The 24551-nt window shown below is 45.6% G+C and overlaps 3 protein-coding genes across 4 annotated transcripts in view; 2 read left to right on the plus strand and 1 right to left on the minus strand.

Moving 5' to 3' along the window:
* YDJC (YdjC chitooligosaccharide deacetylase homolog) overlaps positions 1–24551 on the minus strand; it is a 93047-nt gene that overhangs the window by 13930 nt on the left and 54566 nt on the right. Inside the window, exon 1 of one of the 2 annotated variants that reach the window (XM_034435776.3) lies at positions 780–919. The exons of the other annotated variant lie outside the window; for it this stretch is intronic. The gene's annotated coding sequence lies outside the window, so the exon portion shown is untranslated. Of the gene's footprint in view, positions 1–779; positions 920–24551 lie in introns of those variants that run through there. 2 annotated transcript variants of the gene reach the window in all.
* Positions 3736–13828, plus strand: CCDC116 (coiled-coil domain containing 116). Its single transcript, XM_034435779.3, has 5 exons — positions 3736–3935; positions 6362–6478; positions 9248–9841; positions 10814–11509; positions 12747–13828. The coding sequence occupies exons 2-5, from the start codon at positions 6419–6421 to the stop codon at positions 13572–13574; spliced, it is 2178 nt and encodes a 725-aa protein (XP_034291670.2). The 5' UTR covers positions 3736–3935; positions 6362–6418; the 3' UTR covers positions 13575–13828.
* Positions 15112–20070, plus strand: SDF2L1 (stromal cell derived factor 2 like 1). Its single transcript, XM_034435783.3, has 3 exons — positions 15112–15434; positions 17577–17773; positions 19501–20070. The coding sequence occupies exons 1-3, from the start codon at positions 15236–15238 to the stop codon at positions 19777–19779; spliced, it is 675 nt and encodes a 224-aa protein (XP_034291674.1). The 5' UTR covers positions 15112–15235; the 3' UTR covers positions 19780–20070.

Genomic DNA, 24551 nt, shown 5'->3' on the forward strand with positions numbered 1-24551 from the left:
TCCACTGCCTTACCCCAGCCAGCCTGGCATCCTTCCTCTCCCAATCCGGATTCCATCCCCCCCCCAAATTTTCCAGGCCAGCTTCCAAACCACTCCGAATCCCATCTGCGTGCCAGGATGATGCCACCCCTTCCGGGCCGGCCTTCCGAAGCCAGAGCAAGCCAAGCCAAGCAGCGTGGCATCCAGATGTTCCACATCCGCTTTGGCACGGAAGGAAGAGAGCATCCGAGGCCGGCGGCCGGGAAAGCAAGGCGGGCAGCTTTAGGGGTGTGTGCGTGCAATGTGCAATGCCACCCTTGGCACCTGGGGCAAACAGAGGGCATCTATCCGGTCCTTGCTAGCCTCTGAAGCCAGGGATCGGATCGCAGCTTGCTTTCCACCTCCTCGTTCTTTTCTACTACTCCCCACCCCACCCCCTAAAAAAAATCCAGCTTTTTTTCCTAAGAATCCAGGTTCGATGCCCAGGCAGGGCAAAAAAAAAAGGGGGGGTGGGTGGGGACAGAAGGGGGAAAAGCCGCTCTGCTTCAAAATTTGCACCCGGCCGGCCATGCAACGGCTTCTCCCGGTTGCAAAAAAAAGGGAAGGGACCCCCCCCCACTTGGATCCTGGCACATTCACCCATGGTGAATCCAGGTTCGATGCCCAGGCCGGGCAAAAAAAAGGGAGAGGAGGGGAAAAGCAGCTCTGCTTCAAGATTTGCACCCGGCCGGCCATGCAACGGCTTCTCCCGGTTGCAAAAAAGGGAACCCCCCACCCCACCTGGATCCTGGCACACTCACCCATGGCGAAGGGGCAGCACCACCCGCCGCAGCAGCAGAAACAGCGGCGCCCATGCCCGAAGCGGCTTTGCAGGCTCAAGTCCCGGGAAAAAGCGAAAGCGAGCTGGCAAAGGCGCCCGGGGGAGCCCTCTGGTGGCCCCTCGAGGGAACTGCAGGAGGAGGCAAGCGAAAAGGAAGCGCGAGAGAGTCGCCGGGCTTCTGATTCAACGTCTTCACACCACCCCCACCGCCACGCGGAGGATAACTTGAACTACAGTTCCCAGCATTCCTCGCCTTTGGGTCACGCTGGGTGGAGGCTGCTGGGAGTCGTAGTTCTGAACTGGAGCCTACAAGAGGTTGGAGCTAGGCGTTGATCTGATTGATTGGTTGGTTGATTGATTGATTGATTGATTGATTGATTGATTGATTGATTGATTGATTGATTGATTGATTGATTGATTGATTGATTAGATGGTTGATTGGCTGGCTGGCTGGCTGGCTGGCTGGCTGGCTGGCTGGCTGGCTGGTTGGTTGGTTGATTGATTGATTGATCGATCGATCGATTGATTGATTGGATGGTTGATTGGTTGGCTGGCTGGCTGGCTGGCTGGTTGGTTGGTTGATTGATTGATCGATCGATCGATTGATTGATTGGATGGTTGATTGGTTGGCTGGCTGGCTGGCTGGCTGGTTGGTTGGTTCGTTGGTTGATTGATTGATTGATTGATTGATCGATTGATTGTCTACCCCTGACTACCCCAGCTAGGTGGCTCACCCCTGACTAGGTGGCTCAGTGGCTAATTTATTTTATTTTATTTTATTAAATTTCTAAACCGCCCTTCTCCCGAAGGACTCAGGGCGGTGAACAGCCGAAAAATAAAACACAGAAATACAAAATTTAAAATAGATTAAAACAGATTAAACAATTTGGCTACATTTTAAAATATCCCATGATTAAACAAATTAAAATTAGTATTTAAAATTTAAATTTAAAAATTTTAAAAGGGAGAAGATTTAGGCCAGGCCAGGCCAAGACACTGAGCTTGTCAATCAGAAAGTTCGGCGGTTCGAATCGCTAGTAGAGATCTCCTGCGTGAGCAGGGGGTTGGACTGAATGACCTCCAAGGTCCCTTCCAACTCTGTTACTGTTTACTGATTGATTGTTTCCAATAGAGGAGAATATTTGTAGGTCGGAGTTGAAATGAGGGGTCCTTGGTGGTCTCTGAGCTTGCTGGTTTTCTTGCAGACGTCTCATGACCCAACTAGGTAACATCATCAGTGCCACCCTTGCTAAAAGTTAATCGTGAATGAGTTTTTAATGTTTTTAATGTTTTTAATTTAATGTTTTTTTAATTTTTCAATGTTTTTTTATACTTATTTTTTAAAATGTATTGTGAGCCGCCCTGAGTCTTCGGAGAGGGGCGGCATATAAATTTAATTAATTAAATTAAATTAAATTAAATTAAATTAAACACGGCGGTAAAAGTGAATCTGGCTGCCCCCTTGACTTTGCTCGACAGGAGGTCACAAAAGGAGATCAAATGATCCTGGGACACTGTAACCGTCATAAATATGAACCGCCAGTAGTTGCCAAGCATCTGTATTTTGACCCCATGACCATGGGGAAGCTGCAACTGTCATAAGTGTGTGAAAAGAGCCTTGGTGGCGCAGCAGACTAAAGCACTGTTAAGTAACACCAACTGCCTGCAATTACTGCAAGTTCAAATCTCACCAGGCTCAAGGTTGACTCAGCCTTCCATCCTTTCTAAGGTAGGTAAAATGAGGACCCGGATTGTGGGGGCAATAAACTGACTTTGTATAAAAAAGAACACCGCTCGGGGGGGGCGAAAGCCCTACTAAGCAGGTATATACAAAAGTATGAAGGCTATTGCTTAACGCATTGTAAGCCGCCCTGAGTCTCCGGAGAAGAACGGCATATAAATCGAACCAATAAATAAAAGCGGTCAGACTTGTCCCAGCTTCTGCCAACCTAGCAGTTCGAAAGCAGGTAAAAAATGCAAGTAGAAAAATAGGGACCACCTTTGGTGGGAAGGGAACAGCATTCCGTGCGCCTTTGGCATTGAGTCATGCCGGCCACATGACCACGGAGACGTCTTCGGACAGCGCTGGCTCTTCGGCTTTGAAACGGAGATGAACACCTGCCCCCGAGAGTCGGGAACAACTAGCACGTATGTGCGAGGGGAACCTTTACCTTTACCGATCACATGACTGCATGGCAATCCGTCTGGAAATAATGCCATGGGTTAAAGTTGCAATCAAAGCAAGAGCCTCTGTGGTGCAGCGGACTAAAGTGCTGTTAAGTGCTAGCACTTAGCTGCCAGCTGCCTGCAATTAATGCGAGTTCAAATCTCACCAGGCTCAAGGTTGGCTCAGCCTTCCATCCTTTCGAGGTAGGTAAATTGAAGACCCGGATTGTGGGGGCAATAAGCCGACTTTGTATAGAACAACACCGCTTGGGGGGGGGGCGAAAGCCCTAATAAGCAGGTATATACAAAAAAGTATGCAGGCTATTGCTATAATGCATTGTAAGCCGCCCTGAGTCTACGGAGAAGGGCGGCATATAAATTGGACTAATAAATAAATAAATAAATAAATAAATAAATAAATAAATAAATAAATAAATAAATAAATAAATAAATAAATAAATAAATAAAGTTGAAAAACAATCTTTTTTTAAAAAAAAACAGTTTAAACAATTTCCCGAATAATTTACCATCCTCGGATTACCAGCTTTTCTTGCACCGGATGCCACACTCCATTAAGGAATAGAATTATAGTCCATTCAAATCGTTCAGTCAAGTTCGAGCTTTGGAATGAAAACACGCAAGTCGGGATTCTGGATTCCGAGGTCTTGTGTATGGGGTTCAGCGTCAACAACGTATTTTATGCAAACGGATGGAATGGCCGACTCTGCAGTAGAACTGCTGATGTCACAAAGGAGAAGAAGATTCTTTTCGTCCTTCTTCTTCTTTTCTTCTTCCAAGCCGTAAGTAACTCTCAGTGTCTCATCTCTGGAACTTGAAGTCTGGATTGATTTCTTGGCATTGGCGAAACGTTTGGCCGTCCTTCAACGAGACGAAGGCCTGGATAAGTTCTCCAGAGATTAGAAATCCTTCCTGTTCTTTAATTTCCAAATTACGTTTCATGAAGGCCATTGTAAGGATATACGGGGCTTTTCAAAAGGGGGGATTAATTGATTTAGCGTACGGCGTAACGTACATGGAGTAGCAATATAAATTAACGTTTCAACTAGATTCGTAGAGCCAGGCCTGGGCTGCTGGGGGTTCGTAGGGGTTCGGGAGAACCTCTAGCTAAGATTCTGTGCAGTTCAGAGAACCCCCAAATCCCATACCTGGATGTCCACACCCACCTCGCCACTCCCAGGAGTCCCCATACGGCCCGTTTGGGATGAGGGCAAAAAACGGGCCTACCAAAATTCAGGAAGGCCAGAAATGGGCCTGTTTCTGGCCTCTAGAGAGCCTCCGGAGCCTGGTGAGGCTGTTTTCGCCCTTCTGGAGGCTCAAGGAAAGCCTCTGGAGCCTGGGGAGGACAAAAACACCCCCACACACACCATGGTGCAGGAGGCCGACTAGGCCACGCCCACCATGGCCACACCCACCCAGCAACCAGGCAGAGAACCCCTTGCTAAAATTTTTGAAGCCCACCCCTGAGTAGAACCCAATAAAATATAAATGTTCAAAAGATCTGGGTTCAAATATCGATATCTAGGCCATCTGACAATTGAAATGCAACTTCATTTATAAGGATTATAAATTTATAAGAAATCAGGTATTGGACCTCTCAGGCTTACAGCCGGTCACGACGGGATCTACAGTTTGATGTGGGACCCGCAATCACACTGAGGGGAGAGGATACTATGCCCCATTTATACAGAGAGCCTCAGCAGGTGCGCTGAGAGGTATAAATCCCATTTAGGCAGTTGGTCGGCTGCAACAGGTTTAACCACTGGTTCTGTGAGCTGCGCTTTTGTGCGTGCACACGGGCTTCCCGCGTGTGCGCACCTAACACGCTTGCATGCAGCGTTCAAAATACACCTATTTGAAGCTCCGCTGCTTAACTTCTAAGGCAGCCCCGGTAAGTAGAACAGCGAAGGCACGGAAATCAGCTGTGCCGCGCGAATCAACTGAGCCAGAGATATAGGACAGGATAGAGTGGGTGCAGGTGGGCGAGGCCAGCTGATCGTTGGAACTACCAGTTCGCTAGAACCGGTCTGAACCAGCAGCAGCCCACCACTGCATTTAGGATTGTCCATTGCTGACATGAGAATTGGCATCTTTTTTGTGGTGTCGTTTCTATGTCTTCCTACAACTGGATGTTCAATGAAATCCATTTGGCTTTCTTCAAAAAGGCGACGTTAGTCTAACATTAAACTAGCTTGATGTTTAATGGATTGTCTACCTACCATCTCCAGATGCGGCCTGATTTGTTGAAATGAAAAATACAGGGAACCATTTTCACTGCGGGTTTAAGGGTTTATACGAAGCCAGCAGTTGGGGCTTTATTAGACCGTGGTTTCTGCATCATAATGGTTGTGTGAACACAGCCAGTTGTGGTTTCTCCAGTTAAACATACTTTAGCTGTTGATGTTTGGTGCGGTGTAAATTTTGGAGGGGGAGGGGTTTCATTTTCTACTTCAGTATTTTTCTGACATTCTTTTCATCTTTCGGTCTTTTATTTTGGAGATAATCGGAGGGAGGAAAGAAGAAAAGAAGGAGATGGGAAGGGGAGGAAGGAGTGGAAGGAAAGAGATGGGAAGGAAAAAAGGAAGGGAGGGAAGAAGAAGAACAGAAAAAGGAAGGAAGGAAGGAGAAAAATAAGGAGGAGAGGAGAGGAGGAAGGAAGGAAGGAAGGAAGGAAGGAAGGAAGGAAGGAAGGAAGGAAGGAAGGAAGGAAAAGGAAGGAAGGAAGGAAGGGAGAAACATAAGAGGAGATATTTTTCTGTTTCTACACAGATTTTATTCCTTCATCAGCTTCCAATTCTTTGGAGGGCAAAATCATCCAGGGATGATAGAACTGATATTTCTCAGGATAGTCTCTCTGCCGACTTTTGAAATCCTTATTTGTAAAAAAAATAATAATAATAACACTATCAATTAATTGACCAAACAAGCTGTTTATTGTTTTGACCACCAGTTGTAGCAAATAAGATAATCTCCCTCAATCGTTCCCAGCATTAGGCTCTTCTCCAAGGAGTCCTTCCTTCTCATTAGGTGGCCAAAGTATTTGAGTTTCCTCTTCAGGATCTGGCCTTCTAAAGAGCAGTCAGGGTGGATCTCCTCTAGGACTGACCGGTTGGATCGCTTTGCAATCCAAGGGACTCGCAGGAGTCTTCTCCAGCACCAGAGTTCAAAGGCCTCCATTCTTTGGCGCTCAGCCTTCCTTACGGTCCAACTTTCACAGCCATCCATTGCAGCTGGGAAAACCATCACCTTGACTATACGCACTTATGTTGGCAGGGTGATGTCTCTGCTTTTTAGTATGCTGTCTAGCTTTGCCATAGCTTTCCTCCCCAGGAAAAAGTGTCTTGATAGGTTACACTAAAATTTATCTTTTTTCCATAGGCAGGATAAACAGGAAGAAGGTGTGAAGAATTTTAAGGAGCTGTTCTTTCAGCACTTATGGAAGGCCGCAGATATTCTGGCTATCTAGCCGACGATGAGAGCTTCAGAAGACCTCAGGTGAGGACCAAGGAAGGACCATGGGGTTCTCTTCTCATCCCTTTCTAGAAACAGGACTCACCAAACTGGGTGTTTACGGGAGTAGGCGCCACTTGTCAAACTCTCCAGCATCAAAAAAGAAAAAGAAAAATTAGCTTTTCTAAAGCTAATTTTGAAGCCAAATTCTCCATGAAAATCAGTTTCCGACTGTAATCCAAAGAAACGTAGATGTAGACCTAGAAATTTAAGCAGCTGCCAAGAACCTACTAACCTTCTGCAGATGTTTCTGCAAACTCAACCAACCAGGCAGGAGATTGGTCAAGAGTGGGATAATGTCTTCTTCTTTCTTCCCAATTTGGAAGTGTGGGCCTTAGCTCCCAAAATCCCCCAGCCAGCGTGTTTTCTCAGGAAATTCTGGGAGTTGAAGTTCATACATCTTCCAGGGGCCAAGGTGAAGGAATCCTGATTTACGGTAACCATCTATTGATCCATCCCAGCCATTGATTCCAGGAATAGAATAGAATAGAGAATAGATTACAGAATAGAATAGAATAGAATAGAATAGAATAGAATAGAATAGAATAGAATAGAATAGAATAGAATAGAATAGAATACAATACAATACAATACAATACAATACAATACAATACAATACAATACAATACAATACAATAATAAAATACAATAATACAATACAATAAAATACAATACAATACCAATACAATACAATACAATAATACAATACAATAATACAATACAATACAATACAATAAAATACAATACAATACCAATACCAATACCAATACCAATATCAATACCAATACCAATACCAATACAATTCTTTATTGGCCAAGTGTGATTGGACACACAAGGAATTTGTCTTTGGTGCATATGCTCTCAGTGTACATAAAAATAAAAGATACATTCATTAAGAATCATAAGGTACAACACTTAATAATAGTCATAGGGTACAAATAAGCAATCAAATCATACTAGGAAACAATATAAATTGTAAGGATACAGCAACATGAGATGGGTGATAGGAACGATGAGAAGAGTAATTGTAATAGTAGTGCAGACTTAGTGAATAGTTTGACAGTGTTGAGGGAATTATTTGTTTAGCAGAGTGATGGCGTTCGGGGAAAAAACTGTCCTTGTGTCTAGTTGTTCTGGTGTGCAGTGCTCTATAGTGTCGTTTTGAGGGTAGGAGTTGAAACAATTTATGTCCAGGATGCGAGGGGTCTGTAGATCTTTTTGACTCGTGCGGTACACAGGTCCTCCATGGAAGGCAGGTTGGTAGCAATTGTTTTTTCTGCAGTTCTAATTCTCCTCTGAAGTCTGTGTCTGTCTTGTTGGGTTGCAGAGCCAAACCAGACAGTTATAGAGGTGCAGATGACAGACTCAATAATTCCTCTGTAGAACTGGATCAGCAGCTCCTTGGGCTGTGTTTTGTTAAAAAAAAAAAAATCAGATCAGACATGTGGGTGCCTCAACCATCACGACATACGATGGAAATTCCAGGTAGCCCTACAGGGTAGCTCTCAACTTAAGACCACAATTGAGCCCGAACCATCCGTTGCTAAGCAAGATCGTTGTTAGTTTTGCCCCATTTTACAACTTTCTTGCCACCATTGTTAAATGATTCTGTTGTGGCCCGTCAGCGGCCTGTGCAGTTAGTAGCTGATTCAGACAGCAAGGAGGCTGGTGTGGTGCTGCGCCAGCAGCCTGTGCAGCTGGCACTTGAGTCAGACAATGAGGAGGCTGGAGAAGATGTGGTGCCTGAAGCGGGGATTCAGCCATGGCCTTCAGAACCTCCAGAAACTCCCTTAAGTGAAGAGGACGAAAAGGAGGAGCCTCTTCTTGATGCATGGGCGCGCAGAGCTGCCAAAAGGCAGGAGTGGCTCCTCAGACTTGGGGCTAATTGGCCACTCCCTTAGCCTATTTAAGGAGGAACGCCGATTGAAGCAATTTGCAGGGAACAACTTCGTTCACATACCTTCGTGTCTTGTCTTGCTTACCTTATCAGCTTCCTGCAAATTGCTTCTGGGCATTCTGCCAACCACAGTAAGCTTTCAGTTATTATTCTTTGAATTCTTGGTGGCTGTTAATGCAGTTAATGAACAGCCATTGTTGTAAAAAACTGGTTTATTTAGAAACCTAAGGTTTGAACGGACTTTGTGTGTGCTGCGTTCTTTGGAGTCCGTAGCTGGAGCAGAACAGATTCACTGCGGTTGTTAAGTTAGTCACACGGTTGTTAAGCGAATCCGGGGCTTCCCCATTGACTTGGCTGGTCAGAAGGTCGCCCAAGGGGATCATATAACCTTCAGGTCACTGCAACCGTCATAAATGTGAATCAGTTGTCAAGCATCTGAGTGTAAATCGTGCGACCGTGAGGATGCTACAATGGTCGTGAGTGTGAAAATCGATCATAATCGATCACTGCCACTCAGTGGTGGGTTCCTCCCGGTTCGGCCCGGTTTTCCCAAGCTGGTAGTGGTTCTCTTGAGCCAGTAGCGGTAGCGGTGACGATATGACATCACCGAACCGGTTCTCCCGGTTCTCCCTGGTTCACCCTGGTTGGATGCAGGGATGGGTTCTATTTACCTTTACTACTGGTTCGCCGTGGGGCTGGACACATGCACAGAAGTGTTTTGATGATGTCAGGGTGAGTGGGTGGAGCCTGCCACTGGTTTTACTACCAGTTCTATAGAACCGGTGGGAACCGGGGACAACCCACCACTGGTTGATGTTGAAAACTTCCTGTATTTGCATTTGTTTATGTTTTTGTAGGATGCCAACGCCCACACCAGTCCAAGAAGAGATCCCTGCGACTGGAGGGCTATGCTTCGGCCTCCGTCGCGCTGTCAGCACCGAACCCAGCAGCCAGCCACGTCCACCAGGTACTTCAACAGCTACTCCCAGGGAGACCAAGGGAAACGGAAACGCCCCCAAAGCAGCAGTAGCAGCGGCAATGAGAGAACCAGCGACCTGGCCAATGAGTTTTCTGAATTCGTGGACTTCTTAGCTGACGAGGACGTCCTGCAGAGCCTTCAGCAGATTGTGGAAGACGCCGTCCAGAAGCTCCGTGACGTGACGTCCCAAAGCGGGGAGCCAATCTTTGACTTCCAGGAGGAATCCGCCTCCAGCGTAGAGAGTGAGACGTGGTCGTATTCCTACAGTTCGACATGTTCCCAGTTCAAATACCAAACCACGACCACCATGTCCACCATGTCCAGCTCGGACGATGATCAGGAAAAGCACTTTATGAGCCCGGAGTCGTCGAAGATAGGGGGCAAAATTTGCCTCTTGGATAAATATGTCTCCAGACTCCCCAAAGTTGGAAAGCAAGCTGCTCAGGAACTGTCAGGAGGAATCCATGCTGAGGTATTTCTAAGTTCTTTGGAAGGATTTTTTTCATGGGCCCAAAGTTCTGAGGTTCGGATCTGCCGGGGTTGGGGGGAGATCCTGTGCCAGAAAAGGAATTTTTGCCTCAAATTTTCAATCCCTGGTACTAAAAAGGCTCAGGGCATGGAGCAGGGGGCCTCCAACCTTCGCCATTTTAAAACTTGTGGACTTCAACTCCCAGAATTCCCTAGCCAGCCATGCCTGGCTACCTGGGGAATTCTGGGAGTTGAAGTCCACAAGTCTTAAAGTTGTCACAGTTGTGGAGAACCCTGCCATAGAGAACCGAGGCCATGATCGAGCTGGGTTGGTGGGAAATCTGCAAATCATTTGATGTAACGGGAATGCAGGTAGTCCTCGACTTACGACCACAACGGAGCCCCAAATTACTGCCGCTAAGCCAATCTGTTGTGAAAGCCACAGTTGCTAAGTGAATCACTGCAGTCGTTAAATTAGCCACACGGTTGTTAAGTGAATCTGGCTTCCCCGTGGATTTTGCCTGTCAAAAGGGTCGCGAAGGATGATCACATGACCCCAGGGCACTGCAACTGTCATAACTATGAAGCAGTTGCCGAGAGTCCAAATTCTGATCACACATGACCTTGGGATTGCTTCAAGGGTCGTAAGTGTGAGAAGCAGATATAAGTCACTTTTTTAAAATGCTGTTGTAACGTCAAACAGTCAACAAATGATTGTTAAGTCAAGGTCTACCTACAATCTTGAGGAATGGGATGAAGAGGTAGAATTGGGTGTGACTCACTTAGTAACCGCCTTGCTTAGCAAGAGAAATGTTGCTCCCAATTGCGGTCATAAGTCGAGGACTACCCCTATAGGAAGCAGGCTCTGTCTCTTTCCTACTTCTTCCTCCCCCGTTCCCGAAGGACTAGAATGAATTTTTTTTTCCTCTGCTGATTATTTTCCTGTTCTCGTTTTTTTCTTCTTCCCTGTTCCTAGTCGTTTTCCGAACAGTCGGGAGAAAGTTATTTCCAACAGCAACATTTGCACATCTGGGCTAAATCGTTCGAGCATCCCCGGAGGGAGTTCTTCGCCAAGTTCCAGAGAACCTTCCCTCAAGATTCATTGTCTTTCGAATCACTCCACAAGGAAATCACCAACGTCTTGAAACGGCCGATGCGACATGGCCCTCCCATGCATTACATCTGTCACGACCACTTGCATGCCTTCTTGGAAGAAACCAAGGTCTTGGCCGGTCTCCAGGACGTCATCAACCAAGCAGTTCTCAAAGTTTTGGAGGCCACCATGTTGGGGGGGATCCCGTTCCTCGATCTGTCGGATGACCACGGGTACCCTACGTCCTGGGATTCCGAGGAGGAGGAAGAAGAGGAGTTTAGCGTCTTGGAGAGTTACGAAAGCGAAGTATCCGAGGAATCTGAAGAACCCTCAGATGGGATCTGCAAGAGGAAGGGGAAGAAGAAGAAAGCTGTCTCAGAGGATGGGAAACCTGATCTCCCCAAATCCAAACAGAAGCCCGCGACTCCGGAGGAAGGTGCTCGCAAGCCCAAGTACATCCCGCCGCCGCTCTCCAAAACAAAGGAAACCCCAACCAAGACAAGATACGTCCCACCTCCCCTCCCGAAATCAAAGAAGAAACAAGAGCCAAGCCAGGCCGAAACAGAGACAACCAAATCGGTAATTGCTGGGGATTAGGATTAGAATAGAATAGAGAATATATTACAGAATAGAATAGAATAGAATAGAATAGAATAGAATAGAATAGAATAGAATAGAATAGAATAGAATAGAATAGAATAGAATAGGAAAGAGCTAGAACTAAGGAGAAATTTCCTGACAGTGAGAACCATTAATCAATGGAATGGCTTTCTTTCAGAAGTCATGGGGCCTTGGAGGTCTTCTAGTCCAACCCCCTGCTCAGGCAGGAAGCTCTATACCATATCAGACAAATGGTTGTTCAATCTCTTCTTTAAAACTTCCAATGTTGGACCATTTACAACTTCTGGAGGCAAGTTGTTCCACTGATTAAATGTTCTCACTGTCAGGAAATTTCTCTTTAGTTCTAGGTTGTTTCTCTCCTTGATCAGTTTCCATCCATTGCTTCTTGTCCTGCCTTCAGGTGCTTTGGAGAATAGCCCCCTTCTTTTTTGTGGCAGCTCCTGAGATATTGGAAGACTGCTATCATGTCACCCCTGGTCCTCCTTTTCACCAAACTAGACATACCCAATTCCAGCAACCGTTCTTTATATGTTTTAGCCTCCAGTACCCTAGTCATTTCTTTTCTAAAGTTTGGGAGACACCAAGACACCAAATTCAAAGTGTCTGAGCCACCGATCCCAGAATGCTGAGCTGTATGGGCTAAGGATACTGGGAAGTGGGCTGCTCATCCATTTTGGAGGCCTTGTTCCAGTGGGACTGCATCATGGCATGGAACTGGCTGACCATCTCAGCCCGCTGAGCCTCCAGATGCCGGTACCTGGACTTGCACGTCTGCAGGTCTTCCCTCTGCTTGGAAAGCCTATGCTCCTAGTCCTCAGTGAGGTGCTTCTGCTGAGCCTCCTTCTCGGTCCAATCCAATTTGAACTGAACCAGCTGTTTTGCTAACTCTTTCTCGTGGTGGCTGCTTAGCTCCAACAACTGCTTCTTGTTGGGGCCCTAAGGAGCCCAGGCGGGCAGGCGGAGTGTGTCTGGGAAGGAAGGGGTGAGTAGAGGCTGGCAAGGTGCCCCTCGACATGAGTGAGATCAAGATGGCCACGTCCACCCAGTCACATGACCACCTAGCCACGACCACCCAGCCGGTTATTAGGCAGATCATATTAGTGGTCCGCGGGATTTAAAATTATGAACTTAGTGGTCCCTGAGGTCCGAAAGGTTGGTAACCCCTGCTTTAAACTTTTTTCTCCCATTTTTTCAGACAAGGCATGCCATCACTCCAAAAGACATCAAACGGGCCCGTCTTCAGGGCAAACCCGTTCCGAAGCAGTCCATCATCGACTTCTTGATCGAAAATGCTGCCAAGCTGATCTTGTACAAGTACAATTACGAAACCCTCCTTTCCGAGAAACTGGGTTTCATCTCGGTCCCGGTTACCAAGGTTCTTCTGGAGATCATGTTTGGCTACAAGAAAATCAAGGGCAGCGGGATACGCCTGTCTTCTCAGATTGACTGGACCAAAGTCTACGACGAGGTCTACAAGAAGCGGCCCCCCAAACCCAAAGTGCCCAAACAGGAGAAGAAGAAGAAAGGCGAAGAGAAGAAAGAGAAGAAAGCTGGGGAGAAGAAAAAAACGGACGAGAAGAAGAGCTTGCTCATAAAACCACTAGACACGCCCAAAGGAAAAGTGATCGGCACGAAGGTGGCTGGAGAACATGGCACCAAAAAACATGGCTTATCGGAGCAAGGGGAACTGGAGATCTTTGAGATCGTCCCTCCCCAGTTCCCATCCGATGCTGAACCGGCCTCTGCCGATGAGAATAACGGCACCCAACCGACAAGCTCGAAGTTATCTCCTTCCAGTACCATGACGGGGGATCATCCTAAGAAATCAGGAATTCAGGAATTGGAGAAAACGCCTTCATCTCTTGGTACTCCAAAGCAATCGTTCTCCAACCGAAAAGTTACCTCTGCTGTTCTGTTACCAGAGGTGGATCCCACCAGCCAGGGCTCCGAAGTAAAGGGGAATAAAACTCCAAAGTCTAGCTTAGCTGTAGAAGGGAGCAAAACCGTGCTTCCTAAAATCTGAAATTCAGCTTCTGTCTGATAAATAAAGGATATACGTTTCTCTACGGTCCTGTGAACGTCAGATCAGTGCCTTCCCCTCCACCGAATCTAACCAGTATCTCGTCCGGAAGACGACCAGCCTGTTGAACTTTCCAATATTTTGAGTTTTTTGTTTTTTGTTTATTCATGAAATGTTGAGTTTTACTCTTCAGAATTGATCCTCTCTTCCCTCTGGTTAGAGATGTCTTGCATTAAAAAGCCTTTTTTTTCCCCCTTGGCTTCCCATCTATCCTATACTTTGTTTTATCCATTTCACAAAAGCCTCCTTAGAAGGGAATATTGGAACCGTGGGATCCTTGGTGCTCTCTGGAGCTTGGTGGTTTTCTTGCAGGCGTTTCGTGACCCAGCTAGGTAACGTCACCAATGCTAGAAGGGAGTGGGGTTTGCTCTCTTGTCACTGCATATAAAGAGTGCCACCTCCCAGTTAGGAAAGATCAGTTTCTCAGAGAATAGGAACACACTGTGCAAAAACTTCAATTTAACCTGAATGGTTCTCTATTCATGTATTTGCTCTGTTGTCTTTTTTTCCCTTTTTCTTTCTTTCTTTCTCTTTCTTTTTCTTTCCTTTCTTTCTTTTTCTTTTTATTTTTTTCTCCTCTTCTTTTTTCCCTTCTTTTTTCTTTTTTTCCCTTTCCTTCTTTGTTTTTCCCCTTTTTCTTTTTTTTTTCTTTCTTATATTCATTTCTATTTTTCTTTCTTTCTCCTCTCTTCTCTTCCCTTTGTTTTTCCCTTCTTTTATTTTTCTTTCTTTCTTTTTTCCCTTTCCTTCTTTCTTTTTTTGTCCCATTCTTTTTCTCTTTCCCCCTTTCCTTCTTTGTTTTTCCCCTTCTTTCTTCTTCCCCTTTCTTTCTTATATTTCTATATTTCTTTTTTCTCCTCTCTTCTCTGTTTTTCCCTTCTTTTTCTCCTTTTCTTTCTTTTTCTTTCTCTTTTTTCCCTTTCCTTCTTTCTTTTTGTCCCATTCTTTCTCTTTTTTCTTTCTTTTTCCCCCTTTCCTTCTCTTTCTCATTCTCTATTTCTTTCTCTTTTTCCCTTGTTTTTCTCTTCCTTCCTTCCTTCCTTTTCTTTTTGTCTTTTCTTTCACCCAGGGATTAAAGTGGCATGCCAGTTGACATAACACACCAAGAAACAGCTCCCTTTTTAATCTTTCAACACCCTAAGAACGACCGTCTCGTTCACTAAAGCACCAGAGCAGGAACACTTAATCCCTCAAAACAGGAGGCATTTGAATAAGAGCCTTTATTTGAACCAAATTAAAAGTTCATGTTGAGGGAAGGAGGGATCAGAACCGGTTTCGTCTTCAGTGCGCAGGCGCCAATTTGCGCCCCCCCCCCACTTCCTCCTCCCATCCACTCTTTCCTCCCTCAGCTTTCCCGCCCGACTCCGCCCCTTTCCTGTCCGCCACGCCGCCGCAGCTGATTGGCTGCCCCGCCGCGTGCCTCGAGCCTATCAGCTCCCCAGCGTCGCGGGGCCGGAACACGTGCTCCGTGTTGGCAGCCGCGGATTGGCTGCCGCCGAGCGCCGGTACCGGAAACGGTTTTCTGAGGTAAAGTTCGAGCTGTCGCCGCCGCCGTCGTCGCCGCCACGGCCGACCAGCCGGAGGAAGCCTCGGAAGGAGCGGAGATGAGGCGACCGCGCGGCGGCGCTTCTTCCTCGGCCAGGCCCGGCTCGCTGCTGCTGCTGCTGCTGCCGTTGCTGGCTTGCGGGCCGAGCCGGGCGAAGGAGGCCGAAGCGGGCGCTGTCACTTGCGGCTCGGTGCTGAAGCTGCTCAACACGCGGCACAACGTGCGGCTCCACTCGCACGAGGTCAAGTACGGATCCGGTGAGAAGCCACGGAGACTGCAAACTCCCAGAATCCCCAGCCTGGGGAAAGGAGGAAGAGGAGTGGGGCCTCTTTCAGATAGACAGCTCCTGAACGGGGAGGCTCTGTTACGAAATGTGGGGGGGGGCGCTATGGGGAAAGATGGGCCTAAGTGCTGGGGGGTGGGGGGTTAATGGTGCCTTGTATTCAGATAGGCAGCTCCTGAATGGGGAGGCTCTATCATGAATGGGGGCTATTGCGAAATATGGGCCTAAGCGCTTTAGTGGAGTGGGGTGGGGTGGGGGATTGATGGTGCCTGACATTCAGATAGACATCTCCTGATTGGGGAGGCTCTATCAGGAGTTGCTCCAAAGAGCATAAGCCCCTTGGGGGGGGGGTTGATGATGCCTTTCATTCAGATAGACAGGAGGAGGAGTGGGGCTTCTTTCAGATAGACAGCTCCTGAATGGGGGGGGGCTCTGTTACAAAATGTGGGGGAAGGGGCGCTATTAGGAAAGATGAGCCTAAGTGCTTGGGGATGGGGGGTGGGGTTAATGGTGCCTTGCATTCAGATAGAACAGCTCCTGAATGGCAAGGCTCTATCATGAATGGGGGATATTGCAAAATATGGGCCTAAGCGCTTTAGTGGGGTGGGGGGGGATTGATGGTGCCTTGCATTCAGATAGGCAGCTCCTGAATGGGGAGGCTCTATCATGAATGGGGGCTATCGAGAAAGATGGGCCTAAGTGCTTTAGTTGAGGGGAGGGGTTGATGGTGCCTTGTATTCAGATAAACAGCTCCTGGATGGGGAGGCTCTATCATGAGTTGAAGCTCCAGAGAGCCTAAATCCCTTGGGGGGGGGCGGGTTGATGGTGCCTTGCATTCAGATAGACAGATGCTGAATGGGGAGGCTCTATCACAGAGGGGAACTACCTGGCAAGATGGGTTTAAGCACACACACACACTGCCTTGGGTGAAATTGCTTATACTTGCTTGAGATAAATAGCTCCTGAATGGGGAGGCTCTATTATGAATGGGGGCTATCAGGAAAGTCCCCTGGGGGTGGGGGTGTTGATGGTACCTTGCATTCAGATAGACAGCTCCTGAATGGGAAGGCTCTCACGGATGTGGGCTACCTGGAACAGTTGGCCTAAGTCCCTGGGAATAAGGGTGATATTGTTTGGTATTTCAGATAGACAGCTCCTGGACCAGGAGGGAATGGTAGCTACAAGGAAAGATGGGTCTGAACCCCCCCTTGGGTGGAGGAAGCTGTTGGCTTGTATTTCAGATAGGCAGCTCCTGAATAGGAAGGCGCTACTACAAATGGGTGCTGCCTGCAGAGATGGGTTTAATCCACCCACTCACCCCCCAAGCTAGGCTAGGACCCTTTCCCTGGCATCATCTCTTGGGCTTTTGCCAACCTGTCCATGTAGGGTTTATCGAAGAAGGGCAGCCGTGTGTCTTTTCTCTGTGAATAAAATCAGGAAATAAAACCCATAAGCTGCCGTGGCTGAGTGCTACGTTTAACAGGGAAGGCGGGTAGTGTACAAATCGGGCTTTATATAAGGTTGGAGGGCGTTTGCTTTGTTTCTTCAACCTCTGGAAAGCTAATAAACCTCATTACTATTATGCTTATTATTGCTATACCAAGCAGGTCTATTTATTATGGCTACCAGTTTGTTCCTACTGTTCCCAGACAGTATTTCTGGATAAAGAGGAGGGGAAAAAAATAAACAATAACCTCTGTAGATTGCTTCTGGCTATGAAGTTTCGACATCAATTTTTAAGAAACCAGTTTGGTCAGACCAGAGTTTCCATCGAATCGAGTCACCTTTTTTGGAGTGATTGGCGCAATATCTAGGGGAAAGTCCCTTGTCTGTCATTCACAGCTAGAACAGCTTCTGTATTGTTGATGTTCTACGTGTACATTTGGAGACATTATTGAAATTTCACAGAGCTGCCAGTGTGAAAAGTAAACAGTAAAAACCCTGTACAGACAGATTTCATTTAGCATTCTTATTTGCGGTTGATGGATCAGGAAAAAGGAAAAGGAAAAATGAATGCAGTGCAACGTCATTATTGTGTTTTTTGTCCATTCTTCTTGGGAACAAATAACATCAGCGCAACAATTCACTGACAAGAGAATAATTGTTTTGTTGTTAGGTAGTGGTCAGCAGTCAGTGACTGGAGTCGAAGGATCAGATGATGCTAACAGCTATTGGCGGATCAGGGGCAGAAGTGACGGATCCTGCCAACGAGGAATACCAGTAAAATGCGGGCAGTCCGTCCGCCTTACTCATGTTAACACAGGGAAGAATCTGCACACCCATCACTTCTCATCGCCGCTCTCCAACAACCAGGTAAAACTGGAGTACTTCCACCTATTTCACACCTGATGTATTTCAGCTGCGTGGATACCTTTAAATCCAATTGATTCTACTGTTGAGTTGGGAGTTTTAGGAAGGATGCTTATCTGGTCAAAAGGTTCAATTGTGCTTTTTTTAATTTGTTATCTACCATTTGACAGTACATATATACAGCAGCGGCCCCTAACCTCTTGGGCACCAGGGACTGGTTCCATGGAGAGAGGACTGGAGGGGGCATGATTTCGTGTGCTGCTTGCATCCCAGATCAAATGGGGCACCCCTTGCTTGTGCAGCCCACTTTCTGGCATGCCGGGGGTTGGGGACCCCGATATACAGCATAACTCTATAGAAATTTAAGAAGTCTTTGCTTGATTTTTTATTTATTTTTTGCTTTTGATGAGATGGTGCCTTCAACTTTGTGAATTTTTTTAATGAATTTATGACACGTTCATGAACCGTTTTTGATAATTCCAACGTTAAAGATCCTTAAAGCTTGTTTGAGGTATTCTGTTTGTTTCCTACTGGGCAAAAATACATTTCCAACATGATTTGTACTCAGATATATTTACACAAATGGCAAGATGTCTCTAATTCCATTCAAAGGACTGCTTTGTAGAAGTAGAATATAATACCTTTTTCCCCCCCCTACAGTACAATTTGTCACTATTTTTGTCAGGCCCAAACAGCCAGTCCCACACCTGCAAAGTTCAAGCTACTTTATTATATTCTGCCCATAATATAGAAATCTCCCCAGTCTGGCAACCTTTTCTATGGAACATTTAGATAAGGCTGGGGGAGGGGTCAGTCTTTTCTGCCTGCTTGAGTTCTCCCTGCTGAGCACTTCCCAACATTTTCACTACTATTTATATTAGTAACTGCTCTGGAAATATATATATAGAACAAGAGAATGTGTGAGTGATAACTCTGTACCTCTGTCATTAACATTCTACTTGACATTGGTGTGAGTGGTTTGTTAATGGTGTTATACAGTGTGTACATTGCGGTTTAGACTATCAAAGTGTTTCATAGCTATTTGTAACTGATATAACAATCTGATTATTTCTACTGACTGAAACTGCTACAGGGCTGAGGGAAAGTACTTTATCTAAAGCAACATTTTTTTTTTGCTCCCAGTTTCTGTTTGTTTTTTGTAGACATTAGCTGCAAACCTTTGATGCCTTAAAAAGGGATAAAGTTGCTCTAGAAAATATTGACTTAAGTCACCGTGCACTAAAGCAGAGCAAGTGTATATACTCATGATTTAAAGCCATTTGCAGTTCATGCTTCAGCAAACTGCAGTATACATGTAATTTGAATCAGATCATTATTTCAAAGCTAATAAAAGTCCTGATCCCAATTTATCATTTCTTACTTGGGTTGCTGTCTTTCAAATCACAATAACTGTGTTCACGCTGCAGGCTAAACCAACACAATTTAGCTCAGGATTTCCTAACTTTAGATCTGTGGGCTTCAATTCCCAGAATTCCCCAGACATCTTGCTGGCTGGGGAATTCTGGGAGTTGAAGTCCACAGATCTTAAAAGTTGGCAAGATTAAGGTCTTGTCCATCCAGGATCGTAAACTGTCGCGTGGCGGCTTTTTTCTTGCCGTTTGCAGACTGTGGCTTAACGGTTCAGCTTATAGTGTAAAACCCAGCTTAAATCACACATGCGTCTTTACAACCATCTTTTTCTCCCACCACCCTGTTTCTGCCTTTGACAGGAAGTGAGTGCCTTTGGCGATGACGGTGAAGGGGATGATTTAGACGTGTGGACAGTTCAGTGCAGCGGAACCTTCTGGGAGCGAGACGACGCAGTGCGTTTCAAGCACGTGGGAACCGACGTGTTCCTTTCAGTGACGGGGGAACAATACGGCCACCCCATCCGGGGTCAGCGGGAAGTTCACGGGATGCATTCCGCTAATCACCACAACTACTGGAAAGCCATGGAGGGGGTTTTCATCAAGCCCAACTCGGACTCCACGAAGCATGACGAACTCTGAATATGTGCTGATGAGTGTTTCCTCCCCTCCAACCCCCTCAAATTCCCCTCCCTCAAAGCTCAGCATCTTAAAAAGGCATGGAGACGCCTTTGGGAGGGCAGTGTCTCATGCTTCATTCTGAATGATCTAAATCCGACTGGTTCCTCTTCCCTTTTCCCTACCATTTCCTCTTCCTGTCTCATTCAATTGCCCCCCCACCCAGTTTTTTTCCCCCCTGAAGGAAAGAAAAGTGATTTGCTGTCTATATTCTTAAATTCCGAGGTGCAATAAAACCTAACTTTTGTAATTCTTTCTCATTGAATAGTCTCGAAATAATGTGCCCATCAGCAGTCACGGATGCTGCGTTCCTGATTGTCCGTCAAAAGCTTATTCGGTCAGCTAATTAACTCTGTCCTTCTTCGAAAAGCCCATGGCAGGGGAAGACCAGGAGAAGATGGATAGAAATATATATATATTAAAAAACAAATTATTTAGATCAACCCCCCCCCCCAACTTGCTCTCACCCCTCTGATCCATCTGATATTTCACACAACCTTTAGTGTTATTCATTTATTTTATCTTAAATTTCCATGGGAAATTGGCAACCTGCTGGTTTTTTTTTTCCTGCTGATAAGAAACAGTTGCTTGTAAAGGTAAAGGTTCCCCTCGCACATATGTGCTAGTCGATCCCAACTCTAGGGGGCGGTGCTCATCTCCGTTTCAAAGCCGAAGAGCCAGCACTGTCCGAAGACATCTCCATGGTCATGTGGCCGGCATGACTCAACGCCAAAGGCGCACGGAAACGCTGTTCCCTTCCCACCAAAGGTGGTCCCTGTTTTTCTACTTGCATTTTTTACATGCTTTCGAACTGCTAGGTTGGCAGAAGCTGGGACAAGGAACGGGAGCTCACCCCGTTACGCGGCACTAGGGACTCGAACCGCTGAACTTTCGATCGACAAACTCAGCTTCTTAGCCACTGAGCCACCGCTTAAAGAATTTATTCCATAAAGAAAAGGAATAAAGCTTTCCACAAAGTGCTTTAAGGAAATCCAGAACAAGCCATGCAAGGACAAGTGAAATTGCTATAAAATGTTAGGACACAGGGTTGCCGCGCCCTCTTTTGTGTTCCTCCATTCCATTCTGGTGTGCGTATAAAGATTCAGCCTGGTGCAGTGGGAACTAGCAATTCAAGGCTACAGAAAACCATTCAAAGACACTCCCCTTGCCTTCCAGGACTTTCAAGCGAATAGCCAACATACCTGTGAACTCGAAACAGTGGGAAGAAAAAAGTTTTTAATTCTGGAGTCTCTGATTTATTTGCCCTGCGATCGGCTGAAAAGTTCCTCCCAAATCTAACCAAGTGGTAAATTAAGGATTAAGTGTCCAGAAATCTGAAACTTCACTGCCCAGCCTAGGTGTGACGCTTCATGTTGTATTCCCCTGCCTTGACTTGCTGTGGGTTTTTTGTTCTTTTTTTTTTTTTCCCATTCCATTGGTCGGTCGACATTCTGTCATCGTCAACATTGCTCTGAATTTTCTTTCTAAGATTTTTTTCCCCCTCCCCCTTGAGGACTTCTGTATATCTTCAAATCCATCCTCGAATCTTCTCATGTCCTCTTCCTTGTAAGGAGACGATGCATTTGAGGGGAAACATAAAGACTACATGAAGTGAAAGTGCATTAGATTATTCCCAAGTATAAATATTTCACGGGCTTATGATTTCTCCTTTCTGATCGTGACCCCTTGGTGGAATTACTCCAGCAGTGAAATCATCTCCAAGGCCGTAGATGGGAGCACGCCCCATGCCTGGAGCTTTTTTAATGAAAGTCGCAGTGTCTGACTCACCAAGTTCACATATTTGGGGTGAAATTCCCCTGGCAAACAAGGAAATTTGCCAGAAAATACTTCCAGGTTTTCTTATAAAACGCTTGGTTGATCCTTACCGTTCGTTCTCAATGTGAATTTTGAGGGCCAAAGCGGTAGACCTCAGCTTAAAACCAATCGTTCAGTGGCCAAAGGCACCGGAAAAGTGACATATGACAGTATTTCAAACTTTTAACAATCATTGCAGCATCCTCATGGCCGTGTGATCAAAACTCGGATCAACTTGGCAACTGGTTCTTATTTATGACCGTCGCACCGTCCTGGAGTCACGCGATCACTTTTTTGCGACCTTCTGAAAAGCAAAGTCAACAGGGAAGCTAGTAACAATCAGAGTTTCCTACCTGAGCAGGGGGCTGGACTAGAAGACCTCCAAGGTCCCTTCCAACTCTTGTTATTCCGATCGCATGATTCACTTATCTACCGCAGTGAATCACTGAACAGCTGTGGCAAAATAGGTTGTAGAATGGGGCAAAACTCAACTGAACAGCTGCTGTAGTTAGCGATGGAAATTTTAGGCTCAACTGTAGTCGGAAGTCAAGGACTACCTGTATGTGACTTGCACAAGGACCCTTGCACTGGATTATTTGGAAGAAAGCTCTGGAATTTTGACGGTGCTTTTGAGAAAATGCTCGGGAACCAGCCACAAAAAAGATTCATAACTTTTATTTAGACATGTCTGGTTCCGTGTACAAAACTCGTATCGACCCAGCGACGTAAACGGTGAAGCCAAATGAATTTATTTTCATTTATTGAATAAATTGAATCCGCCATCCACCTCGCTGTCCAAAGTGACGCTGGGCAACTTACAAGTGTAATCAAAACACAAACGCTATTAGAAATAGAAGAGAGAGGGAGGGAAGAGGAAAAATCAAATCGGACCATAGTATAGTCTTTATTGTCATTGTAAAGCAGGGGTCAGCAACCTGTGGCTCTGGAGCTGCATGTGGCTCTTTCACCCCTCTGCTGCAGCTCTCCTGTCACTCAAAATATGCACCACAACCGCCAATGTGCGACAGCCGCCGGCACGTGATCTATTGAGCTTTTCAACTCCGGTAGGCCAACCATGGATAAATCCAAGAAAAGAAAACTTTCAGAAGAAAACAGAATGTTTAATTCAACTACATATGCTAGTTTTGTGGCTGATCAAGAAATAGTCAGGCACGGGAAGGGTTTTGTGGCTCCCGGCAGAGCCAGTCAGAATTTTTACTACTGAACTAGTCCGAACTACAGGAAGGAAGAGAAGGAAGGAAGGAAGGAAGAAGAGGAGGAAAAGAAAGATTTGTTTATTTTAAGAATGAATACAAGGCATGAAATCTATTCAGGAAATGCTGACATGCCCAGTTATTCTATCTTCTGTTGTGCAAATGCAAACCAAGAAAAATCCCACGACTATACAACTGAAATAATCCCAACAGCTATAACAGGATTGACTTCTATAAAGTTCTTTATAACCGCAGAAATTAGCTGGAATTCACAAAGATTTTTTTTCCCCCCTCTTCTTTTCCCTCACAGCCGTAGCCAGATGTCCCATCTGTTTTGCAGAAGTCACAAGCTCCGAAGATCCTAACTAAGCTTCCCACACCCCCACTGTTTTTTTTATCTGGGTGCAAATATGCTAATTTAATCCTCTTAATCCATGTAGCTAATTTAAGTCTCGCTGATTTCCATGGTTCTGTGCAAAGGATGACTACATCTGGATCCAGGCTCAGTGGTGTGTTGTTGTTTTTTTATCACCCCCTCTGGATACACAGTAATCTACTTTAAAAGACATGATTACATACACAAAGAAGAAGAAGAAAAGCAGAAATATAAACTGCGCTTTCTTTTGATTTTGCCTTTTACTCTAAATTTGCGAAGTCTTGTTTCTCTCTTGCATTTTATACTCTTGATGCAGCCTTGCAACTAATCGATCATGTATCATTGTTATTACACAAAGCAAAAGGATGGTTACAGATTTAGTAACAGTAACAGAGTTGGGACCTTGGAGGTCATCTAATCCAACCCCTGCTCACACAAGAGACCTATACTAGGGATTCGAACCGCCGAACTCCCAACCTTTCTGATCGACAAGCTCAGTGTCTTAGCCACTGAGCCACCTAGCCAGACTTATTTATTTATTTACTTACTTACTTGCTTACTTACTCTGTATACTTCAAATATACATTTCTTGGTTGTTGTTTTTTTTAAAAGTTTTTAGAACCTAAATCCACTTAAGCAAAAATGGACCAAGATTGGACACACAAGGAATTAGTCTTTGGTGTATATGCTCTCAGTGTACATAAGGAGAATAAAATACATTCATCGAGAATAAAAAATACAACACAGTGATAGTTAAGGTTACTAATAAGCAATCAAATCATACTAGGAAACAAAAACAATATAAATTGAAAAATACAAGCAACATGGTTATAGTCATAAGTGGGAAGATACTAGTAAGGAAGAGAAGAAGAATAGTAATACAGTCTTAATAAATTATTTGACAGTGTTGTGGGAATTATTTGTTTAGCAGAGTGATGGCATTTGGGGAAAAACTGTCCTTGTGTCTAGTTGTTCTGGTGTGCAGTGCTCTATAGCCTCGTTTTGAGGGTAGGAGTTGAAACAGTTTATGTCCAGGATGCGAGGGGTCTGTAAATATTTTCCCAGCCCTCTTTTTGACTCGTTCAGTATACAGGTCCTCCATGGAAGGCAGGTTGGTAGCCGTTGTTTTTTCTGCCGTTCTAATTATCCGTTGAAGTCTGTGTCTTTTCTTGTTGGGTTGCAGAGCCAAACCAGACAGTTACGGAGATGTAGATGACAGACTCAATCATTCCTCTGTAGAACTGAATCGCCGTTCTCCATCTCTTCCCCCATCTTCCAGCACGCCAAGGCTTAGTGCTGGGGGGAAGGGGTGTCTCTGAACTTGGCAACTT

The sequence above is a fragment of the Pantherophis guttatus genome, chromosome 17 (assembly GCF_059756535.1).
Source record: "Pantherophis guttatus breed Tessera chromosome 17, ASM5975653v1, whole genome shotgun sequence".
Classification (NCBI taxonomy): Eukaryota; Metazoa; Chordata; class Lepidosauria; order Squamata; family Colubridae; genus Pantherophis; species Pantherophis guttatus.